Here is a 22,305-nt window from a genome sequence, read left to right as displayed (position 1 = left end):
TTGACAAAGATGTTCAAGTCTCTTCTTTTGAAAGTCGTTTGTTTTTGACTGTTACTGAGGTGTGTGTTTAACATTGTATCCCTTGAGCGCCCTTCACATTGTGTCACTTTTGGCGCCCCCCTGTGGGCAAAGCAGTAGTTCTGTTTGTAATATCTTTGCTGATTTTTCTTAAATATGCCTGTAGTGTTGTTGTTTTTTTAGCCTCATCCTGATTGATTTTAATCAATGTAAAACTATTTCTGTAGGAAATGTAAAATAGTCTGTTTCTGTAGTTTGCTGTTAATCACTTTGTCTGACACTCACTGGCAGCAGTTTATTTAAAAGCTATATGTAGAAATAATCTATCTTCTTGCTAATGGTTTTTGTTGTTGTAGCTCATAGAGAAGCAACAGTTTCAGCCTTTTTCATGTCGAACTTAAAACTCATAGCTCAAAGCTTGAAGGTTAAAGTTAGTGATAATGATAACTGAACAGCTATATTGTCAGACTTCATTCTATGAATTGTATCTGTTGATGTCATTAGGGAGGGAAATAAAATATAAAGATTTATTGCTTTTCAGTGGCAAGGCTTTTGTAACTGATTTCTTATACTGCTAGTGTAACAAACAGAGAGCAAATGTACTTTCAAAAGAGTTGTTTTATCTGACTAATGTTTTTGATGTGCAGGTAGGATGGGATATCACTGTTAGTCTTAGTCTTCTGGTTAATCAAATATAATAAACAGTACTGACTGAAATGAACACAACAAACTTCTCAGTATCACTCTGTAATGTTTAATTCCTTTAAAAATTGCGTACCATCCATAAGATACCATGTTTTATAAGCAAATATATATTATACTTTCAATTTGATAAAAGTTTACAGTCTGTACAATCATCTCCTGTGTATACTAAACATGATTTATTTTTACTGTGGATATATATCTTAAGAAAATGCAGACTTCATGAAGGATTTTCTATGTAGGCTTGAGAGAGTTGTAGCGATTGATCGGATCAAAAATACATTTAGTGGTTTTAGAAATACTGTAAAAGGTTAATTCATTATGCACAGAAAACATAATACAGGCAGTAGTAGCAAATGTCGCAGGTGATGTTGTTAAGTAGAGGTTTTAAAAAGATCAGATTGCACAAAAGGATTGTTTTGGCACATACAGCAGTACTTCAAAAACTTCAAAACATCGTTCAACATTCGGCTGTGGAGACATTATCCATGGTTACATTTAAAGAGGTCTGAAAAATAATTCAGTTCAAAGCATCTTATGTTACAGCAGGACAGGGTATTTTCTTTACTTTCACCTTTGGCTTTCCTCATCATGGCTTAAAGGGATCAATGCATCAAAAAAAGCTTAAGAAAACAGCACATGCATCAATTACATTACTGCATAGTCTAGTAAAGGGCTGTAAACTTCTGTTGACATGTTCAAGCCCTTATTGTGTATTACTTTCAGCACACATCTAGAGATGTTCATGTCGATTCCTCAGACTTGTCTCGGGTATTTTCACAGATCTGTAAAAAAATCTGAGGGAGATATTTGAAGGAAATGTTAATCCACTGAAATGTCAGAAAATAATGTGCCATTCTAATTGAAAGGCTCAGCAGTGATTTGTGATGGCAAAAGCTGAATAAAGGATCACACTGTGGACCTCGGAAGGATCTATGCTGTTCACAAGAAAGGAATGCAAATTTCCAACATCTGCAAACAGTTGTGGAACAAAGCAGTCCATTCTCTGCATTTGAAAGAGTATCATCAGCATTCATTACAGCCTCTAATGTGGTGTGTCACAAAAACCCATAAGTCTGAGTGGAACACACACACACACACACACACACATATTCATGCTGTCATGCAGGGAAGTGAGGGGAGAAACAACTCCATGTTGTGTAGTGGCTAAATGTGAGGAAATGTTGGGGTGACAGTCGAGGATCTGTTGGAGTGAGATTAAGTTGCTCTGTCATGAGTCCAGGTTGATGTGGACAGGCAAGAAGTGAGGAAGTCAAACCGGTGCAACATAATTCCCGGGAAAAGTCCCAAACGCTCGAGTCCTTTCTGACGTACCTGCAGAGAATGCATGAACAATCAATTTTATGTACACTTTAAAAAAAAATCTAAATTAAGCTTATCTGCAGTGTTGAATAGTGTCCACTAGAGGGGGCGATGACACAGCTGAATGTCATGATGGAAATGATTTGCTTGTAATAAAATGTAGAAATCACATTTATTTTCATGCTGCTGGTGGTAGACCTTCTGATCCACCTCTTGACTTTCCTTTAAGGATTAAGGGTTACACTATTGATGCTTTAATGAGACATCAGCTCCCAAAATTAAAAAAATAAATGTCCAAAATATGTTTACGCTCACGGGTACCCTATTTGTGCACACTCAACACAAAGGTAAACCAATTTTAGGGAAAACCCTAATAAAATCACCAGACACATCTCAAAAAGTTCTCATACAGGATGAAAGGGTGTCCCAATTGGTTTGATTGGTATGATACAATGGGGATCATGACCCTTGAAGTAACCTACATTTTAAATAAGCAAACACCTACAAGACAAATATTACATAAATCCCTCTAAAAGAGGCACTGAAGGCTTTCTGGGAGCTCGTTTTTTAATGGGGTACATTTTTGTACCCTATTCACAGGGCTGTTTTAACATCTTTTTGTTGGAGTTGTTTTTGGCGTATGGGACTTTAAGACTTTAAATTAAATTCTTTATTTCTTACCTACAAACCAGCCGTCGTCACATTTCTCCATCACTTGTACGATGTCTCCTTCTCTGAGCTCCAGTTCATCTGAGTTCTGTGGTTTGTAGTTGTAAACAGCTTTATATCTGAAACAGAAACACAAAAATACACAGGCTCATCCACAGATTCAACAGAGCTACATCATCTTCTATGTACCGCAAAAATGTGAAAAAACAAAAACATGGAGACATACGGATTGTGTGTTGCCACAGAACCAGGGCTGTTTGGCACTTTTGTTTGTGGAGCAGACTGGTTTGGTATTGCACCCTGGAAGAAAAGGAAACCTCATGTCAGGCGTTACGAAATACAGAATGATTAGTTACACTCAACAGAAACAATAAAACCACAGTGAGGACATGCACACAGGCAGTGAGAGCATGGCAGACCTGAGCAGGGTCAGTGTGTCTGGGAGTGTTCGCTGTGGACGATCCTGCTCTGTGAACAGACGCTGATGTCTGATTGGACGGTAAAACAGCTTGATTTGGAGCCCAGTGGCTGTTCTGGTTGGTTGGTGAGGCTGTGTTGGAGGTGCTGTGAGGCCACCGATTGGCTGTTTCTTTAGAAGCAGGTGTCTGGGTGGGGGAGCGTGAATGTGAAGCTGTGTAAGGTACAGGTGAAGAAGGTTTCAGAGGAGAGTGGTCAGGTCTGGGGCTGAGGGAGGTGGGGGTGAAGGGGGACAGTGGTGAGCGTGGGCAGGGGGAGTGGAGTGGACGTCCTGGACTCTGGGGTCCAGGGGAGGCAGGGGACAATGGGCCAGGGGAGTAGTCATCAGTGGAGTATTTGGTTCGGGGCATCTTGGTGACCTGCACATAACTGGCTGGAAAAATGCCACTCCGGCTGGTCCCTGTGATCCTTCCTTCTAACCACTGGTCATCGACTCGCCGGGTTATATTGATCACTTCACCCTAAAGAAAAGAAAATGTTGTTAACAAAATAAAAGTAACGTTTTAAATATAATATCCAAAGAAATTATAAAGGTTGATAATTCATATTTAGTCTAATAAATTATATGGGTTATACAGAACAATTGTAGTATACCAGTAAAAGCAGATTGTTTTGTCATGCACACTTTTGATAATGGGGCAGATTTTGAACAAGTTAAACCTTTATGTTCGGCATTCTGAAGTGGCAAAAGTGCATGACAAATCCCTTTTGAACAGGTGTAAAGCCTGCAAAGAGAAATTCTGAAAGGTACCCAACTCAGCAACCACTGATTTATTTTATTCATTTGAATAACTCATTCATGTGTGTCGTGACAAAGTATATAACACATTTTAAACATTTAAATGTTAAAATGTCTGTAATGGCTGATGAAATTGTTTCGTCTAAAACTCACTCGTACAACAAATTGATGTGTTGAGTTACATGATAGAGTAGCAAGTAATTGTCTGCACACTCACTTTACGAAAAGAAAGTTCAACAGGTAAGTCAGCATTGAAGTTAAAGAGAGCGACCGCTTCCCCGTAGTCCAACACTTGAAGAGTGGGAGACTTTATTGGAGTGGGCTTCTCTGTAGGAGGCAGGATCTGTAAGTAACAGAAAATAGAGTGAGGAGAGGGTCTAACATGACCAGCAGTGTGGCTATTTAGCAGATGTTAAGAAATTCACCTCCACATAAGTTGTGGGGAAAATCCCAGCTCGCCCATGATGTTCTCCTTCAAACCAGTTTGCATCAACCTGCCTGTGGATGTAGACAATGTCGCCTTTCTGCAGCATGAGCTCCCTGAAGGAAGGAAAAAAGCATGAGACACACAGAAGGAATATCAAAAGATATCTGCATAGAGACACAAGTTCATAATGTTCTGACTGTATCATAAAGGCATTTTATCTCTCTTGTTGTTAGATTGTTGTTTTCTTTCACAGAAAGGAAATAGCATATTTATCATATTAGCTCAAACTGTAACTCACTTTGGTGACTGAGCCTGGAAGTTGAACTTGGCCCGCGCTGCTTTCATCTAGAAAACAAACATACCATTCAGATTTGGAGCGATTTTTCAGCTTCAGATATTATTAGAACAATTTAAATTTTACTCAGACGAACTCAACAAAATGCCACAACAAAAAAAGCACTTTGCAAAATGAATTCTGAAACATTTGTCTCCCCTTTTAAAGTAAAAAAAATGTATTGTCAGTTTCTAAAATGTAAAATTTTAGAAACTGACCTTTTTTTCCTCTTTCTTAGGCGGGAGGTCCATGGTTTCATTTGCAGGCGAAAGACGTTCTACTGTGAGAGAAAAGACACAATGGCTTGAATGGAGTCTGAAACGTGCGCTCTTTGATTAAGCAAAGGTTGGTTTTAAAGGTGTTGCTATGGAAAAAGCTATAACAGCCTTAAAACAAAAAAAGGTTCTCAATTGTGCTGGCTCTCTCTGTACTAATTTCCAGTAAAAACAATTGGATAAAGCTAATCTTTAATCAGGTCTTCCTTGTTCCACTTCCTATTTTTGTGGGCTTCCTCCCCACCCATCTACAGCTGATCCTAAAGGGGGGGGGGGGGCTGTGAAAGCTTCCACATTCACACCAGCAGTCGCTTAAATCTCAAATGTGAAATACCAGAGCAGAATGAGAGAGAATCATGGGACCATTGGAGCTTATTAGATTACAAACAGCTTTCATCTAATATATATGCTGCCTGATTAAATAAGAGGTCTATAAGTTGAATGTGGATTCTGGTGGGTCAACAGGTTTAAAGAAAAGAAGAGCATGATTCACTAATGGACTCCGAAATGTTCGGAAAATCAAAGTGCATGTTGGAGCTTTGGAGCCAAAAGTCATGAAACTCCATGTTTACCATATGTGGGAGTGGAGGTTGATGATGATGTGCCAACAGAGTGATGGAAGGGCTGCTTCGATGCTGATGAATTTCTGAAAAAGTGGGAAAAAAATAGAATAAAAAGAACCAATGTGTGTGTGTGTGTGTGTGTGTCCTATCCCAGCAGATTTACTGTACAGCACATCTGGTCGCAGCTGTGGCTTGTTCACACACTGGACAGGGATGAGACGATTACCGAGACAGATTAAAGGTCACACAGATGATAACTGTATGACCCGTGTTGTGTTTCCTTGAACAGAAATCTGGTTTCGATGAAGTTTGGAGCTTAAATTATCCATTCATGAACAGAGCCATCAGTCTACTTCTTCTGAAGTTATTTGCATATTTCCAGACGGAGTTGGCTTGTTTTCAGTATTAAAAGCTGGGACTCATGCAACAGCTTGTCTACATAACAGGAAACAGTAAAAAAAAAAAAAAAAAAGTGAAGTGTAACTGTTCAATTATACACAACCTTAGCAACAAGCTCTTCATCCCACCCTGCCAGAAAAGGTCAAAACCTGTGAACTCAGCTTAGCAAACAACAGCGAGAATCCTTGCAAAGAGCATGACACACACGGCGAGAAATGTGGAGTGCAGCCTACTGTTTGAAGTAACAAACACTGAGCCTCAACTTGTTAAAGTTCAACAGCTTCCTAACAGAGTCCAGCACAGAGTCACCTGACTAAAATAACAGAACAGGTACCCTGCAGAGTATTGATGTTCATGCTGTCCAATCACAGCTAGTTTCATATGATAAATAAAGACACAGGAAGAAATGTAGCGAAGTTACTCTCGCCTGATGAGGCAATATCAAAGCGGATTAAGAGGCTGGGAGTTTGGCTCAGTGGAAGTCTGTTACGTTTAGATTGACCTCCCATTAACCTTTACAATTCACTCAATGGAAATGACATCACTTTAAGACTTGCTTAAAACCAGTAACGTGATTTGAGAGCATTGTTACTCTAAAATAGACAAAAAAAAGTGCTTTAGAAAAGAATCAAAATTATTGAATAGCTAAAAATGACTAAGAAACACAGTTTGTGTGATGTTTAAAGGCTTAAATTGATGAACACTATTTACTGATCCCCTCTAAGTATTAATGTATTTTAATGCTATGCATCAGAAAAGGGGGAGGAAAGGTAGGAAAAACACTTGTGGTTAGTCTTTAAGATGAATGTCAAAACATAAAAACATGATTTCTTAAAAAGTCAGTAAAGATGTATTAGACAGCAACAATATATCATTCAAACTAATAAGATACACACTGTGGCCACGTTTGTAGTGACTGACCTGTAGTTTGTAGTTCCAGTCTTTGCAGCCGTCAGTATCTCCCTTCCTGTGGCCTCCTGAAAGCAGAGTGAACAGTTAAACACAGTTTGTTCCCTGCAGCTTACTGTATCTCACAGCTCAGGGGAAATCTCACAACAACTCAGACAAAGTAGAGGTGCTGACCACTCCCAGAGGAGCAAGAAATCCCCTGGGTCCTATCCTCCTCAGTCTAAAAAATAAAAACAACAGCACTCATGGCCTGTCTCAGACGTCTGTGATTTCATGACATCACAGCATAAGGAGTATATCACACAACAAACAGGATCAAGAGGAGAATCAAACCGTTTGATTAAAGGGTTTCATTCACATGATCAAGCACTGTGGGATTGCAAAACAACATCATAAAACATCATCAGGATTTAAAGGACGATGATTGCAAAAGTTCTTCATTTTTGCAGCCAAATTTGCATTCTCAAACATAAGGGAGGGGATCTCGCAGGCAAGTGATTACAAAAACAGATCAATCAAAAGTGCCATGCAGGCAGGGTATTCCAAAAATATCATCCATGTCACAGAGGAAACAAACAACGAACGAAGTCAAAGCTAGCAAGCAGGGAGGGTCTCACTCAGTCACTGCAGGGTGAGAAGGTGGGTGAAAGTGAGTGAGGATTCTGCTACTTTTGGGTGAGGGAGGGTTGCTTTAGCAGTAACAGTCAGGACGGGGGCTCAGTACCTCACCCCGGCCTCGATGCTGCTTCTTCTGGGAAAGTCGCCTCTCCAGGCCCTGGATCTCCGAGTCCAGTTCAGCCTCAAATCTGCTCAGCTCAGAGACCAGACTGGCCTGAGACCGAGCCGAGTCAGAGTATAAAGGGCAGGGTTAAAATGCTAATAAAGCGGACTGAAAAAAAATAGGACTTTTGGAGGTGTACTTTTTTCTCTTTTCAATGATTTTTCAGTTGACACCTCAATTTATTGAGTGCAGAAAAGCAGAAGCTGAAACGGCATCAGGGGCAGCTCACCTCAATTGAGGAAGACTTTTGTTTCTCTGGCTGCGTCTTCGGGGATGAACGGGCCTGAGGATAGAAAAGCAAAAATATGACTTAGGGTGTTTAGGACTTGTTCAGATAGTTTTGGGCCATTTGTTCCAAAATAAAAGTGTGTTTTAACTGATTGCTACAGTCAGTTTGGGAGCATGCCCCGATCTCTAGGTTTGGATACCGACTTTGTTAGAAAAAAGAATCAAGACGTTTCCTAAATATGTGAGGTATTTCCATGAATGTGTTCAACTCAAACGTAGTTGATGGAGCTTTCAAGGTCAAGTAGAAAATCATTTGAAATCACTAGATGTTAAAGTCATGTAAAGTTATGGAAAAGTTTTAAGACTGCAAGATTATTTACAGTTAAATTTTCACTTTATCTGAACCCAGTCTTCATATCACAGTGTCAGACAACACCCACATGTTGCTTCATCTTTATAAAGGTGACTGATTGCACTAGCTGGTGATAGTAGTTCCCCTTCTCCTTACAAAAAAAATAAATACAAAGCAAGAATCTATTTCTGCCAAGTTTTCCTTTAAAGGCTCTGCTTGTAGGAACCTCAGACTCCTTGTTCCTTTTTCATTTTTGGCTGAAAGCGTGCCAAATCCTTCCCCTTAGCAGGGAGTCTTCCTCAGGCACAATCCCAGACTGTAGTGTCACTGTGAAGCTGTACAACACCTGATATGGTCTGCACACTGCTTTTCTAAACACCATCCAGAGGATTGTACATAGGCCACTGTCATGAAAACGAAATGAAATAAGTCTCCATGTTGTGAGCCATTAAACACCACATGAGGTTAACACCATAATTCGTATCACAAGACACCTCGGCTCCTGTGGGGGAGTGGAAACAAAGATTCCTTTTCTTTACAGGCACAAGGCACAATTTGCACCAGATCGGTGGCATTGTAACAAGAGCCGTTATTATTATGAAATGAGTGACAGCACTTTGTTACTCTCCAGGGCTGTTTAGACACAAAGAGACACACATAAACTGCTGCACACTCCTGGACAGTGCAGAGTACACAAAACAATAAAGCACATACCCAAGTGTGAATAAACTGGAGTTAAGTGTCGGCCTCACAAGCTGTTAAATAACTGACTCTCAGTTAGACACCAACATAAACATTTATGTCCTGTCTTTTCTTTTTTGAAAGCTAAATGAACAAAAGCTTGAAGCCTTTTGCATTGTAGTAAAGAAATAAAGGGTGCACATGTTGTGGAAAAGGACAGGAAGACCACGTTATAATTGTCCTCGCGTGAGAAGGTGAAATCTGACACTAATCCTTTAAGAAAAGGTGCAGATCCTCAAACCTGTTCTTAAGACCCACACTGGGAAAACGAAAAGAATCCCATAGATTAGAGTCAACAACAATGCTGGAAAAATGTGTAGGTCAAAGAAACTTGCAGAAACCTTTTGTTCTGCTGGCATAGAAGTGAAATCACAGCCTCTTTCTAAACCCTGGAAGGTCTTACCTGGTTGTGGTTCTCTGAGGCGCTGCTCTTTCCAGGCTCAAAGTCGAATATGCTCTTCGGCTGAGGGTGCTGCTTTCCGGGGTCTGACAGCTTATCTACATCTTCACTCCTGAAACATAACACCCATGCACGCACGCGCGCGCGCGCACACACACACACACACACACACACACACCATGGACAGCACCTTAATCATGGCTTCATTGTGCAAACCTGTAGCAACAAATCCAAACTTGTATGTCCCACAATTTTTGCTTCCCCTGCTCTTACCTAAATTTTGGTTTGTATTGATGGAAGATCTCAATTGCAGCTTATCTGATGTTTGACTAACTTCACATTGATGCTGTTGAATCAAGAGTTCATACATGAACTATAGCTACGTTTGAAGATTGGAATTTTACTTTTGATGTGTATTAAAAGGAAACTTTTGCAACCAAGTTAGCTGCCTGGTTTAACCTTTTGTTTTTCCCCTAAGTGATATTGTTTAATCCACGTATTTTGACATCGAAGATTTCTAAATGAAACCAAACGGACCACTACACTAGTGCAGATGTACTTTGGGAGTTATGTGAACTTGTTTTTCTAGCAGGGAGTAAGATAATGATGGATACAATTCTCTCAACCAGATTCAAAGTTTGCCTGGCTAGCTCTGTCTAAACATCACAAAAACATAACATCTTTATAAGCTAACAGGCTGCTTGCTCGTTATATGTTATATATATATATATATATATAAAACAGGAAGGTAGGGAATTAACTAATTGCTATCTCTGCAGGTAAGTTGACTCAAGACGAGACTGCCCAAAGGTGTGAAAGTGAGTGACAGTACAACTGCCAGTATGTGGCTGACAGTTAGCCTGTCTTCTTTGTTTGCATGATGCAACAATCTCAGTAACTCCACTCCCTGAAGCCGGTAAATTAAATCCAACTCACCAGTCTGGCAGAGCTCCATAGGGTGTTAGTCGGAAGAGATTCTTGTCTGCATCATTATTGTCTTCTGTGTTGGCAGATAGCTGGACGCCTGCAGATCAGTGAATCAGTGCAATGATTCTTAAATAACACTGCTTATGTAACTGGGCAGGACAGAACAATCAGAATTGTAAAGTATGTATTGGTGTGAAAGAAAAAACAAGGCTAAAATAGCAAGTACTTTTTAAGTATATATGAGAAGCAATTACCAATATATACACAATCGAATTTAAAAAATGTCAAATATAGAGAATAATAAAAAACACAATGTACACAAGGTGGACTTTGGTGGATTCACTTACGTTCAGCTGACCACTGCTCTGACTCCTCCTCAAGTTCTGGTCAACAAAAAGAGAGACTTTTTACAATGTTAACACTGATTTATTTGATTTAAATCAAACACCATCATATTTATACTTTGACCATTATTTACAACATGAGGGTACGAGAATTAAATTTCGTATTTGTGCAGAAAATATAAATTGTTTTAAGCTACAGTTGAAGATCATTCCTTTAGGGTTTTTTTGTTTTTTGCGCCCTCTATGGACAAAGTGCTGTCTTTTGCTGATTTTATCCTGAACATGCATAAGTAGTATCTATCTATCTATCTATCTATCTATCTATCTATCTATCTATCTATCTATCTATCTATCTATCTATCTATCTATCTATCTATCTATCTATCTATCTATCTATCTATCTATCTATCTATCTGTCTATCTGTCTGTCTGTCTGTCTGTCTGTCTGTCTGTCTGTCTGTCTGTCTGTCTTAATCAAAACAGATCCAAAATGATCCATTAAAACCAGCTCTGCTCTGCGATGGTGCCATTAACAACACGAAGAACACTGAATGCCTTTCTATTACACAACAGGTAAGGGAGACAAATGAAGAGTTATAGATTCAAGGGGGGATAAGAAGCTGGATTACTGTCACAACTAATAAGTAGATGTGAAATAACACTTGAGGGCTCTTTCATCATGTCGTATTTTGATGTGCAGTAATCTGGTTGCTGGATCGCCTCTCAGGTATCTGACACTGACAGAGGAATTCTCTCAGCTGCTGTGTTTGTGAGAGAAGGAGGAGGAGGAGTGTGCTTACCTTCTGGCTTCTTGTGAATCTGTCTGAACATGCTCTTGTACCAGTCTCTGGGTTTGTTCACACTCTGGTTTAAGAGAAGAGTGCAGGGTGCAGTAGGTTAAGAAATCGTTGAGAATAACAGCAGACTGGGCGTAGCATGAATTTCCCTCGGGATCAATAAAGTATCTATCTATCTATCTAGCAGCAAGAGCCTAAAAAAGGTCAGCTGAGGTATAAAACAACCTTTTTGAGGTTGAATGACTGGTTTATGTGTTAATCTATTTTTATAATTATTTTCTTACTGATCTGGAGGCAATGGGCATCCCAGTTTCATCCACAGGTCCGATTCCTGAGAATTTGATGAGCCTCTCCTCTTTGCTGGGAGTCCAGCTGCGAGGTAAAGTGGAAGCACTCTGCACGCCATTGGAGAGTCGGCCTGCTTAGAGTCAATACAATCATTTCAAAGTGACTATGTCGTTTTGTAAACATTTCTTGATTTCAGGGATTGATTTCCTTGAAAAAGACCACATCCAATAAAAGATATCAACTTCACAACAAATCAACCTTATTCCTCCCTAACTCTTGGACTGCTTCATCTCTTAGCCTACAAATGAGCATTTTAACACTTTTCTTACTGTTACAAAACATCTGATTTATTTCAACTTAAAGACCTAACTCACAGTTCACTTACAGTTACTTGAAATGTAGTTGTGGATATCAGAAGTTTGAAGAGCCAATAACTGAACGTTCAAATGAGAGTGCTGTGAATACAATAACAAAAGCAACGGACATTGAGGATGTTTTTTGGGCGGAGGATGCTGAACACTGAAGACACTGAACTGGTTATGTATGGGAAATGGGCGGAGTCATTGGAGAGAGGCTCAACCTCCACTGTCCTCACATAATTTACTGAAGCTGCTCTCAGTGCAGACAGATTCACTGACCCCTCAAGCCTTTTTGATTTATACACCTGAACTGGTCCTATTTTTATTAGCTTCTTTTATCATGGGTTTGAATTGATCAAATGAAACTCACATTTCTGTGCTTCTCAGTGCTTTACGCTTCAACCAAATGTCCAACTCCACAGCTCTTTCATTTCAACTTAATACTACTTATTCAAAGCCTGTATTATAGCCAAACAACTTCAACAGCTTCCCGTCAACATCTAAACAATTACTTACATCTCTCTGATGGTTTGAATTTTGACTTTCAAACATTAAAACATTGACATATTTCAAACATAAGGAAATATCAGTTTTCAGATGTTGTAAGTTAAAAAACTTACCAGGAGATTGTGAGGGGCCATAGTAGGATCCAAAGCTGAGATTTGTTGATCCATTTCCATTTACTTCTGTTACCTTGAAAACAAAGAAAAAGTATATTATTAGCAGCACAAACAAAAGCTATATAATAAAACGTTCAACTGCAGCAACATGTTTATGACAGAAGGTTAATGCATCCTTTTTCCACAGGGGGGAGCTCATATTTAGTGAATTCTTTCCCTCCAACTTGGTGTTTGACTGGAAGTCACTGTGCATACCTTCACCTCGGGGTATGGCAGCCCTGCAGAGCGAAAGGGACTCAGAGGAGGTGTGGGGAGTCCAGGTGAGATGACCACTTCATGGGACATCTCTGGAGTCGTCAAGACATGCTGCTGATCCGAGGAACCACTAGGCTCCTGGACGAAGACAATCCGGGAGCCATTTTGATCTCTGACCTCTTCCGTTCGTTGCTAAACACAGAGGAAACGAGAAATATGGATGAACAAAAACAATGTGTGCACTTTGCTCCTGTCATGTCCCTGTGTCTGCCTGCGTAAACATCGCTCTCTAGGGGAGGTCATGTGAACTTGTTAGCTGTCAGGCTATTCTCCAGAGAATAACTGGCCTCTGTGGGGGTGGGTGGGGAGGTGGTTGACTGATGAAAAGGCCTCTAATTTATTTAAAGCGGGAGCAGTGGGATGTGATTTTCCTCCCACTTCATCATCTCTCTCACCACAACTGCAGAAAGGCCCCATTCAATGTGCATGGAGGGGGCTCTGAAACAGGAGAGGACCATTATGAGCCTATTAACTCCCCATTCAGCTGGCCTCCCAGTTCTGCAGCCAGGGGGGTGGAGCCGGGTGTGACAGAGGTGGGGAAGGGGCCAAGGATGTCGACCTCAAAGTTCAGCAGGGTTAGCAATGGTCTTGTGGTCTCCATGGTGATCTCTTTTTTTTTTTGCTCCCTCCACCCATGATTGCAAGTCCAGCTCTTCTGTGAGTATGAATCAGGTGCTTTGGTCCCCTCTTATTTGTTGTCAGGGGTCATGGGAAAGACCCTGTGTCTCCTATATGATAAAACCATCTATAAGGGCAAATATCTGTGACCCTGGAGCGGACCTGTGTAAAAGTGTTTTTATTTCTCCACCTTGCTAGTTAAACATGATCATACATAGAGTAAAAGATACATTTTCCATATTCTACAAATGTATGAATGAATTATTACCTGAGACTGCATGTGATCTGTTATGGTCCTCAAACAATTGTGTCCAGCATCAAAAGAATCTGTAAAAGACAAACCAAATAACACTTTTTAAATCTATATAAACCACTCTAGTCAGATGGTTTAAAGTCATGATAGTTTTGTTTTAACCTCTAGTTCTTGACTCACGTCATGATAATACAAGCAAAAATTCAACTAACAGGGTAAAACAACAGTTTTAAGATTCAACAACTTGAAAATCTGCTTCACTCTTTTCCTCCCAGCCTGTAAGAATCACACAACTGGAACCACAGAAATAACTTTACAAAAGTGACATCACCTTTTTCCAACAGAGCCTGAAATTAAGCTGCAGGACGTAGAACACAGACAAAGAAACATTGCACTAACTCAGAAACAAAAACTAGTATACAATCAAACTTTTTAAGGTAAATGACATTCAGGTTTGTCAGGGAATTTAAGGGTTATAGTGGTGTTGTTTTTTTCTTTAGAGTTATCCAAAGATTCAGATTATCTGAAGCTTGTATCTCCCATACCATAAACTCTAAATCTAGCAGCTTGCCCTTTATTAACCCTTTGAGTTAGTGATTATTTTAATCCCACAAAGCCTCTGTCATAAATCACATTTTACATCCTGGCAGACTTGACAACTGTTCCATGATCCCATCCCAATAGTACTCCAACGAGGGAAAGTCAGCGTCACTCACCGTTTTCCCTGTTTCCAAGGAAAAAACCCTCCCAAAACAGTGAGTCTGACTCACATACCCATCTCACTTTTCTCAGTCATACATGCTGTAATGATGAGCCAGGCTTAAAGAGTCTGGATGATGGAAGGGGTGGGCTTCTGAATGTGAAAAGCCTTGAATGAATTAGACCTGAGAGAAACAGATCGGGCCTTCTGTTTAACATCAAAGAGGAGAGCAAACAGAGTATGGGGGGAAATTTCCGTTTTATGATGCAGACCACTCTCATACAGTGGCTAATTGGCTCATAATAACTGTGTTAGCCTGGAAACCAGAGCGATCATACAGACGAGCATCTCTGCAGCCCTGGACACTGCAGACCCATACTTGATGCAAAAAAAGCTTATGTTGTCCTAGCTTTGAAAAAAGATACAGTTCGCCTTAAAGGAAAAGATTTGTTTGATGTAAGGACTGAATGGTGACCTAATGCAACTTATTACTCTGCAACTTTACAAGAGGGTTCTAACCAAGTACTGCTCCAGGCTGCTACAGGAAGAGATCCGTCCAACACAACTTCCCTGATGAGTTTTCCATGTGGTATTTACAGCTGAACATTAGAGTCTATAATCATTGTGGTCAGGACCAAGAAAACTTAACTCACTTTGTGCCTCGGTGCACAGCGTTAGCAGAGAACAGTGATAGAATCAGTGTTCCTGCTTCCAGACACCGATGATGCTCTATGGGAGTCATCATCCTCCAATAACCCGCATTACATAAGAGGAAAAATATGGGATTGTGTCAACACAATACCATTACAGCTCAGGCATGACCAATGACCTAGCACAGGCGAAAGCAATCACAACCAACTCATTATCCATTTGACAATAGGATACACTGCAAACAGGAAACAATCAGAAAAAAAATAAGGGCACAAAGTAATCTCTATTACAGCGTGTTTGACATGCTGGTTCTGATTTACACCAGATCTCCTCTCAGCAGGCGGCGGATCCCTGTAAAGGTCCATCACATAGAAAACTGTGTGCGCGTCTGTTTGTTTGTGCATTTCTAAATTACTATAGATTACTATAGTTTTGTGAAAAATGTTAACAGAACCATCAGTAAATGTAGGTTAAAACTATACTTTAGGGGTAACCCTCTGGATAGGGGAAACTTTTTACGTTGTGGGGGCTAAAATGAGACATACTTTGGTTAAAAAATGCAACTAAACAGCATCTTTTAAGGCTCAGATAGGTTGCTTTCGTAGGCTACAACAACCTAGGATCGGATCGGTCGGATTTGTAAAATTTCTTTAAGATTTAAGAAAGCAGATGACATTGATTCTTTTTCTCCAGGTTTAATAATAATAATAATAATAATAATAATAATAATAATAATAATAAGACATTTTATTTAAAGGCGCATTTCAGGAGACTCAAGATCACCTTACAAAGCAGAGATAAAAACAACAAAGTCACAATACATCGATAAAATGAAACTGGAAAGTCACACACAACGTGATATGACTGATATCGCTGCTCTCACCATTGGCACTAATTGGGGTAGCTGGATAGTTTCAACATGAAATGAATGAAACTTTATCTTTCAAATTCCCTTGAAATGTTTTATTATCAACACTAAAAAAAAGTTTGAAAAAAGATATATTGCCGTTTGCATTGCAGTCAATATCTGAAGAGCTGCTTCACTTATCAAACACTCTGATCAGTTAGCTCATCATGTCATAACACTGTCTCTGTTACTCATCTCCCTGGGGGGGTCAAATCCAACAGAGAATTCCCCTGTGTTGCATGTCTTTCCCCTTTGAAAGCTACAAACACGATCCTACCTAAAAAGGAAAAATCAGTGTTGATATCTAGCTAGAAAATCCCTCACAAAGGTCTGGCTCTCTCTCCATGTTTGCTCTCACTGAATTCTTATATAATTATTGAAACTCAACAAGGGAGGCAGACCCAAGCCTCACTTTGAGTGCATGATGTGGTCTGTCTGAAATGTAAGTATAATAGCCCACGTATTTACAAGTTAAACTCCTGCCAGGTGAGAGGTTCATTATCTCCACAGGATCAGGAAAAACAGAGCCGTAAAATGCCCATGTGCAACTCAGCTGAAGATGTTCTCCTCAGACTTTCAAATAACTAGCATTTCAAACTTCCAGCTTAAGGAAATTGCAGTGTACCCCAGGAAGCATATGACCCATGCTTTACATTTTGTTTCCATACAGGCTAACTGAGGACATCTGATACAAGAATCTAGGGATTTCAGAATGGAAATGTCTTTTTCTGCCCTGGGGAAAGTCATCCGGTCTCTGGAAGCATAGGGCCAGATGTTACTAAACTCTGTAAACTGACACATGAACAAGAAGTCAAACATTTCCATCAACATCTTCTAAATAGCGTATGTTGTTTGAAAAAAAATCATGCTACTTGAGAAAAGCATTAGCACTTTTTTTTCCCCTTTTTTGACCCATGAGAAGCGGATGAGGAACCAGACTTTTATCTGAAGTTGCTGAGGCAGAGCGAACCTACTCAGCAGATAGGAGGTCAACAAACTCACCACACCCCTGTGATTCCTTTGAAACACTATGGGAGGTTTCTCCAGCTGGGGAACACCATAGTTAGGCAATAGTAACAATAACAATAGTAACAATATACACATTACAGTTCTTTTTCAAGCAAGGTAAGCATCAAAATTCCATTCCGAGGTCAGCACAGCTCACAGCTCATTATTCATCCAATTTCCGGTTTCTAATTTTCAATTTCTTCCGTAGAAAAGTTCATCCAAGTCTTTCTGAGAAGCTGCTGAACTCCCATGACCCCCTCCTCCACCTCATGCAAAGCTTCTTGCATTGTTGTCCCTAATACAAGGCTGTCAAGGTGACCACACATGCTCTAATGAATAACTGCCCCGGCGTTGACCTATGAACTTCTGAGACGTGTTGAAAGCAATGATTTGCGCTCACATTGTTTGAATATCATCTGTGCGACAAGTGCAGGTGGAGAGTGTGTCTGTGATGAGCTGGAAGAACGACTGAGCGTCCAGAGAGACTTATATACAAACAAAGAAAAGTGTCACTGGTGAATGGATCCTCATTCATTAGTCTGCTTCTGTGTGCAGGCTGTTGAGTTAATCATTGACTCTTTAAGGTGGGAACTTCTGCACACACTTGTCCCATGTATGAATCTAATTCCTGCTCACATGCATGAATGAAATCTTGCATGTGAGCCTGAAACCTTGTTAATGTACAATGTTCAAAACAGGATATAATTGTCTACCAAAGTATTTATCACCTGGATATGAACTCAGCACAACGCACCAGGTAGAAGGTTAAAGTCTTATTATTCAATTGCACGTACACACTGTTACTGCTGACCAACAAGTTACATAATGAGCTTGTAAAACCCACGAATTCCCGCCCTAAAAAAGTAGCACGAATGTAATTAGAAGCGCATTTGCTGAATAAATAAAATGAGCATTTATTTCTAAACACATCAAAATGAGTCACTCTGCAGCTATGTGAAAGATGTCAGAGGCCCTTTGCTGCCCTTCTGCATCTTAACAGATGTGCGGACGCAGCCCATACAAGGTCTTGCAGCAGAGAGTTTATGATATGCGGTTATTGGGGGATACACACATTTATCAGGAGGGAAGTATTTCACCACCTTGTATGGTGCTCCTGCGGCCTGTGTGCTTCTTGTCAATGGGGAGGCGATGTGTTCCCAGGAGGAGCTGTGGGGTGATAAATCAAAGACCCTCTCTCTGTCTGGCCAAGAAGTTTTTATCAGATTCATTCCTATTCATGTCCTTACTTGACTTGATTTTAAAAATGAATAAAATGTTTCAGATAAAGCATGAGAAAACACATGCTAACTCCAGAGAAATCTCACAAATCCCCACGCCTGTCATCCTGCATCCTGAAAGCTGAGTTCAGCCTGTGGATATGAGGCCTGGCAGCCGGACCCCTCAGTTATATCACAAAGGGAATCAGAGCCGGCTGTGGAAATCACCCTGACATGAAGGGGAGCCACCGGTGATGATTGAACCGTCCTGATTTCAGGCCATTACCACTTTTGGATGCTGAAATCAGATGTGAAATGGGCACTTGGGAAAGAAGGATTTCCTTTTAACTCCACTGAAGTATCAGTAATCACAACGGGCCAAGAAATGTAGTATGGCATGTTGGGAAACAATGCCCACTGTGCCCTCTCCCGCTTGCCAACTTCACACAGTCACTGAACTCCCACAGGTGGCCAACTACACACAACATTGGTCAACCTGTTTACAGGCGATCCAAGATTACAACTCTGTTTGAAGAAGCTGCTCTTGGGTAAGTCAGCAACAGTAATCCTGTGGAGGTCTGAGCTGTCAGACAGGTTACTCAACCTTTAAAAAAAACATCCAAGCAGACTTAAGTTCCTCCATGCTGAAAATCACACCCATTGATTTAAATCCATGCTCTGCATGGGAAATAGTGTACTCACCTTAAAAAGTAGCAACCACAAGTGAGCTCACACCTCTTCTCTGTCTGCCTGCACGTCAACAACACTGCACACTAAACTCCCTGATCTCGCTCTCTTATCCTGGGCAGGACTCTCTCTCTCTCTCTCTCTCTCTCTCTCTCTCTCTCTCTCTCTCTCTCTCTCTCTCTCTCTCTCTCTCTCTCTCTCTCTCTACTTTCGCACAAGACTTCCCGGTTGACAGCCATCGCCATAGCAACCCCACTTCATTCGGCCCCCTGTTCAAAAGGCACCCTGCTCTCAGCTCTTCAGCCCCATTGTCGTGATAAGGTGATATTTCACAGCACAAGGTTAATGCAAACAGTTCATCACCTCCACGTTCCAGACTCTGCAGAGTCACTTTGTGACACCCCCAAACCTCTAAAACTCTCCTTACTTTTATATCACCCATGCTTGCCCCTTCTGCTTTTGTGTATTTTTTATGTGTGTGTGTGTGTGTGTGTGTGTGTGTGTGTGTGTGTGTCTGTGTGTGCAGTGTGTTTTTGTGTGTGGGAGCAAAAGCCAGGTCTCTGGCCCACCAAAGGGGGAGAGGAGCTGTTTCTGTTCCAGTAGCTACTGGAAGTGTTACAAAGACATTACTCTGTGCTGTGCAATCGACGTTTGACAGCACAAGTCTTACAGGAGCTCACACACGTACACATACATGGACACTGGACAGGCTCTGTAAAGGCTAAAAGAGGAAAGACTGACAAATGTTTAAATTATTCAAATAAGGAAAGTAAGTGCAGATAAGTCAGTCAGCATTCAAATTCCAGCAAAATGGTTGTTCAAACCACATAATTGAAAACAGTCGAAGGAATGAAACATAATTCACTGTCTTTTTTAGTCACAAGAAAAGCCTTAATAAAACCAGGATTACCAGTTTGTCTGCAGTTCTGCAGTGATCATTTTTTATAATAAATTCAATAACACTCAGCAAAATATTTAACATTAAAACATGTAATTTCAGCTGCATGAAATGCATTTTGTTTTATTTCAGGAAGTAGTTGAGAAGCAGATGAAAATACTTCAGACCTTGAAAGCTATGAAGACTTGAATTGTAACATTTTAATGTATATATGTATATTCTTTTGTTTTCTATGTTTAATCTTTCAAACCCCTATATATTTTATTTGTGTTGTATTTCTGTACTCGTTTGAATCTGCTTTATATTGTGCATCTTTGTAAATACAAAAAGTTGTTCTGAGGGATGAGATACAAAATGCTGGTGAGAGAGCAAAGCACCTGCTTAAAGATGCTTTCATCTGTCTCATTCATGTGTGCTCTTTTGTTTCATAAACTAAAGAGAGCACAGAATAACATTTTAACAGGGTCCAGTCAATGTTCTACCCAAGTACATGGCCCCTCTCTCTCCCTGTGTTTGTGTGTGTAGGCCACGTCCAGCCTAAAACTGAAGGACTCAGCGCTTTCTTAATAATTCAGTGGTCTGGCTTGGTACAGCGCAGCTCAGAGCAGATATCCATTTACCCAGTCCGCTCTTCCAACAGGCCTGTTTTTGCCAAACAATTGAGCTGCTGAACCTGAGGGGCGAGCTTGGCTGGGGCGGAGCGGAGCGCTGTTGCAGTCAGAGAGAGGCTCCCTTCATTATCTGTGTCCCGCCGGAGCAGACTGCCACCCTGCTGTGAGCACATCTGACACCCTGTCACTCTGCAGCGTAATGAGGTAATCACGCAAGAGGTGATTTGAAGTTTGGCTCAGGACGTGACACCTTTTCACACAGTGGATCCTTGTTCAGTTTGTGTCAGTATCGCTGTTAAACAAACACAAGGCTTGACAGATGCCAGCTCCACAAGAAACATTGTCAGAACAGGATTAAAGAGAGATGTTTTTTTAAGGGAGTCCAGCTCAGTTCTGCAGCATATTAACCGAGTTGTTAAAGCCAAACACTGTCCTCAAGTTCGTCACAAGCTCAAGCTCATTAAAAACTTGACAACAAAAGATTAAAGCAGGTGTACAACCCATGACATAAAGCTGTTATATAATCAAAGAAAGGCCATAAATTGATGACTACAGCCCCTGGGCTTTTTTCTTTCAAGAGACAGGAGACAGCATGTCTGTTGTTATTGTAGGAATACAACCGAAAAAAGAGATCCAGGTTGAAATGTAAGGCATCATACTGTATGTATATGTCACATATAGGCTTATACAGGTTTAGAGCTGTTTTAGCTCGAGTGGAATTTTCCTCCATGAACACTCACAAAAGCGTCCTCGTTTATTTTAAGAGCAAACATTTTTCTGAGCTGTGTCGGCAGAAACGCTGGGACAAACAAACTCTAACATAGCCATTAATCATCAGGGGACCGCTGAGCATCCTCAGTGGTCCCCTGATGAAGTTTGTTGGAGAAAACAATCAAACAGAGCAGCCAAATGCCAAAACAGGACAGAGGTCTGATGATAACCATCCCTTGAACCAAACACAGTTCAAGATTGGCATCTTTAGTGGCAAAGTCCGCCCTTTTCCATACAACCGCTCAACTGTTGCCCAACATGTGCAGACAGAAACTGAAAAAAAAACAAAAAACGTGTCACAACAGTGACAGAGCAGAAATAAACATCCCTGTCTTGTTTGTCTGTGTGGTTTTTGTGATAAACTGAGTGATGAAGGAAAACATGATGTTCAAAACATTAGCAGAGGCAAATAAAAAAAAAAAAGAATCAAAACTACCAAAAAAAAGTCACATGACAGAGAAATTAAAACTTGCAAGCTTTCGCTTGAAGAATATCAACTTCTTTTTTGTATTAACTCTTAGTTTGAAGCAGCAGAAGAAGTCTTCCAGTACTTACGGTGTAAGTAGACAGGTGTCCTCAGTGCAGAGGAAAAGAAGAAGTGAATGAACGGGAAGGACGAATCCTCTGCTGCTCTCCTCTCCCTCCCTCCCTCCCTCCCTCCCTCCCTCTTTCTCCTTCTCTATCTCAGACCAACAGGCTGTCTTTTATCTCTGCTGAATGATTCAGCGTGGGTCTGAATGTTTGAATGAGTGTAGGTGTGTGTTATGCATGTGTGTGTGAGCGTGCACTTGAAAGCTCATCAGGGAGAAGGCGCTCAGTAATAGTTTCCATCCACAGCTGGAAATAATAGAGATTCCCATACAGGCGGGGGCTCCGTGGCACCGCCCTCCTGTGTGTTACATGGGAGAAAGAGATGGCAATTTCTGTACACATCTCTATAGCATAGATTTAAGTATGAACATCATTTTTACAATACAAGTCTTCAGATATCCTGTCT

General features: G+C 40.6%; 1 protein-coding gene across 7 annotated transcripts; it reads right to left on the bottom strand.

Moving 5' to 3' along the window:
* Positions 1-749: 749 nt before the first annotated feature.
* sorbs3 (sorbin and SH3 domain containing 3) lies at positions 750-21,940 on the bottom strand. 7 transcript variants are annotated; one of them, XM_079346816.1, is made up of 21 exons: positions 21,864-21,940; positions 13,874-13,932; positions 12,928-13,119; positions 12,673-12,745; positions 11,690-11,826; positions 11,409-11,472; positions 10,612-10,647; positions 10,274-10,361; positions 9,341-9,449; positions 7,846-7,899; positions 7,560-7,667; positions 6,848-6,903; positions 5,537-5,610; positions 4,908-4,969; positions 4,654-4,700; positions 4,354-4,468; positions 4,146-4,271; positions 3,132-3,650; positions 2,939-3,012; positions 2,725-2,831; positions 750-2,055 (listed from the first exon to the last, which is right to left on the bottom strand). In XM_079346816.1, exons 2-21 carry the CDS (start codon positions 13,883-13,885, stop codon positions 1,994-1,996), a joined length of 2,115 nt encoding a protein of 704 aa, XP_079202942.1. In that variant the 5' UTR covers positions 13,886-13,932; positions 21,864-21,940; the 3' UTR covers positions 750-1,993. The 7 variants fall into 7 exon arrangements, with proteins under 7 accessions (XP_079202942.1, XP_079202941.1, XP_079202945.1 ...); XM_079346815.1 differs by lacking the exon at positions 21,864-21,940 and adding an exon at positions 19,044-19,125; XM_079346819.1 differs by lacking the exon at positions 21,864-21,940 and adding an exon at positions 19,044-19,125 and having other exon boundaries at positions 750-1,517.
* Positions 21,941-22,305: the final 365 nt, after the last annotated feature.

Source organism: Symphodus melops, assembly GCF_947650265.1.
Source record: "Symphodus melops genome assembly, chromosome: 1".
NCBI classification, from domain to species: Eukaryota; Metazoa; Chordata; class Actinopteri; order Labriformes; family Labridae; genus Symphodus; species Symphodus melops.
This window is presented reverse-complemented; position numbering and strand designations above follow the sequence as displayed.

What these genes read in the sequence shown, in the direction of transcription:
- sorbs3 (XM_079346816.1), bottom strand. An exon ending in TATGGAGCTCTGCCAGACTG is followed by an intron (nt 9,450 to 10,273) that starts GTGAGTTGGATT and finishes GTTATGTTTCAG; the next exon opens with GAGTGAAGATGTAGATAAGC. An exon ending in AGCATCGAGGCCGGGGTGAG is followed by an intron (nt 6,904 to 7,559) that starts GTACTGAGCCCC and finishes CTCTGCTTTCAG; the next exon opens with GAGGCCACAGGAAGGGAGAT.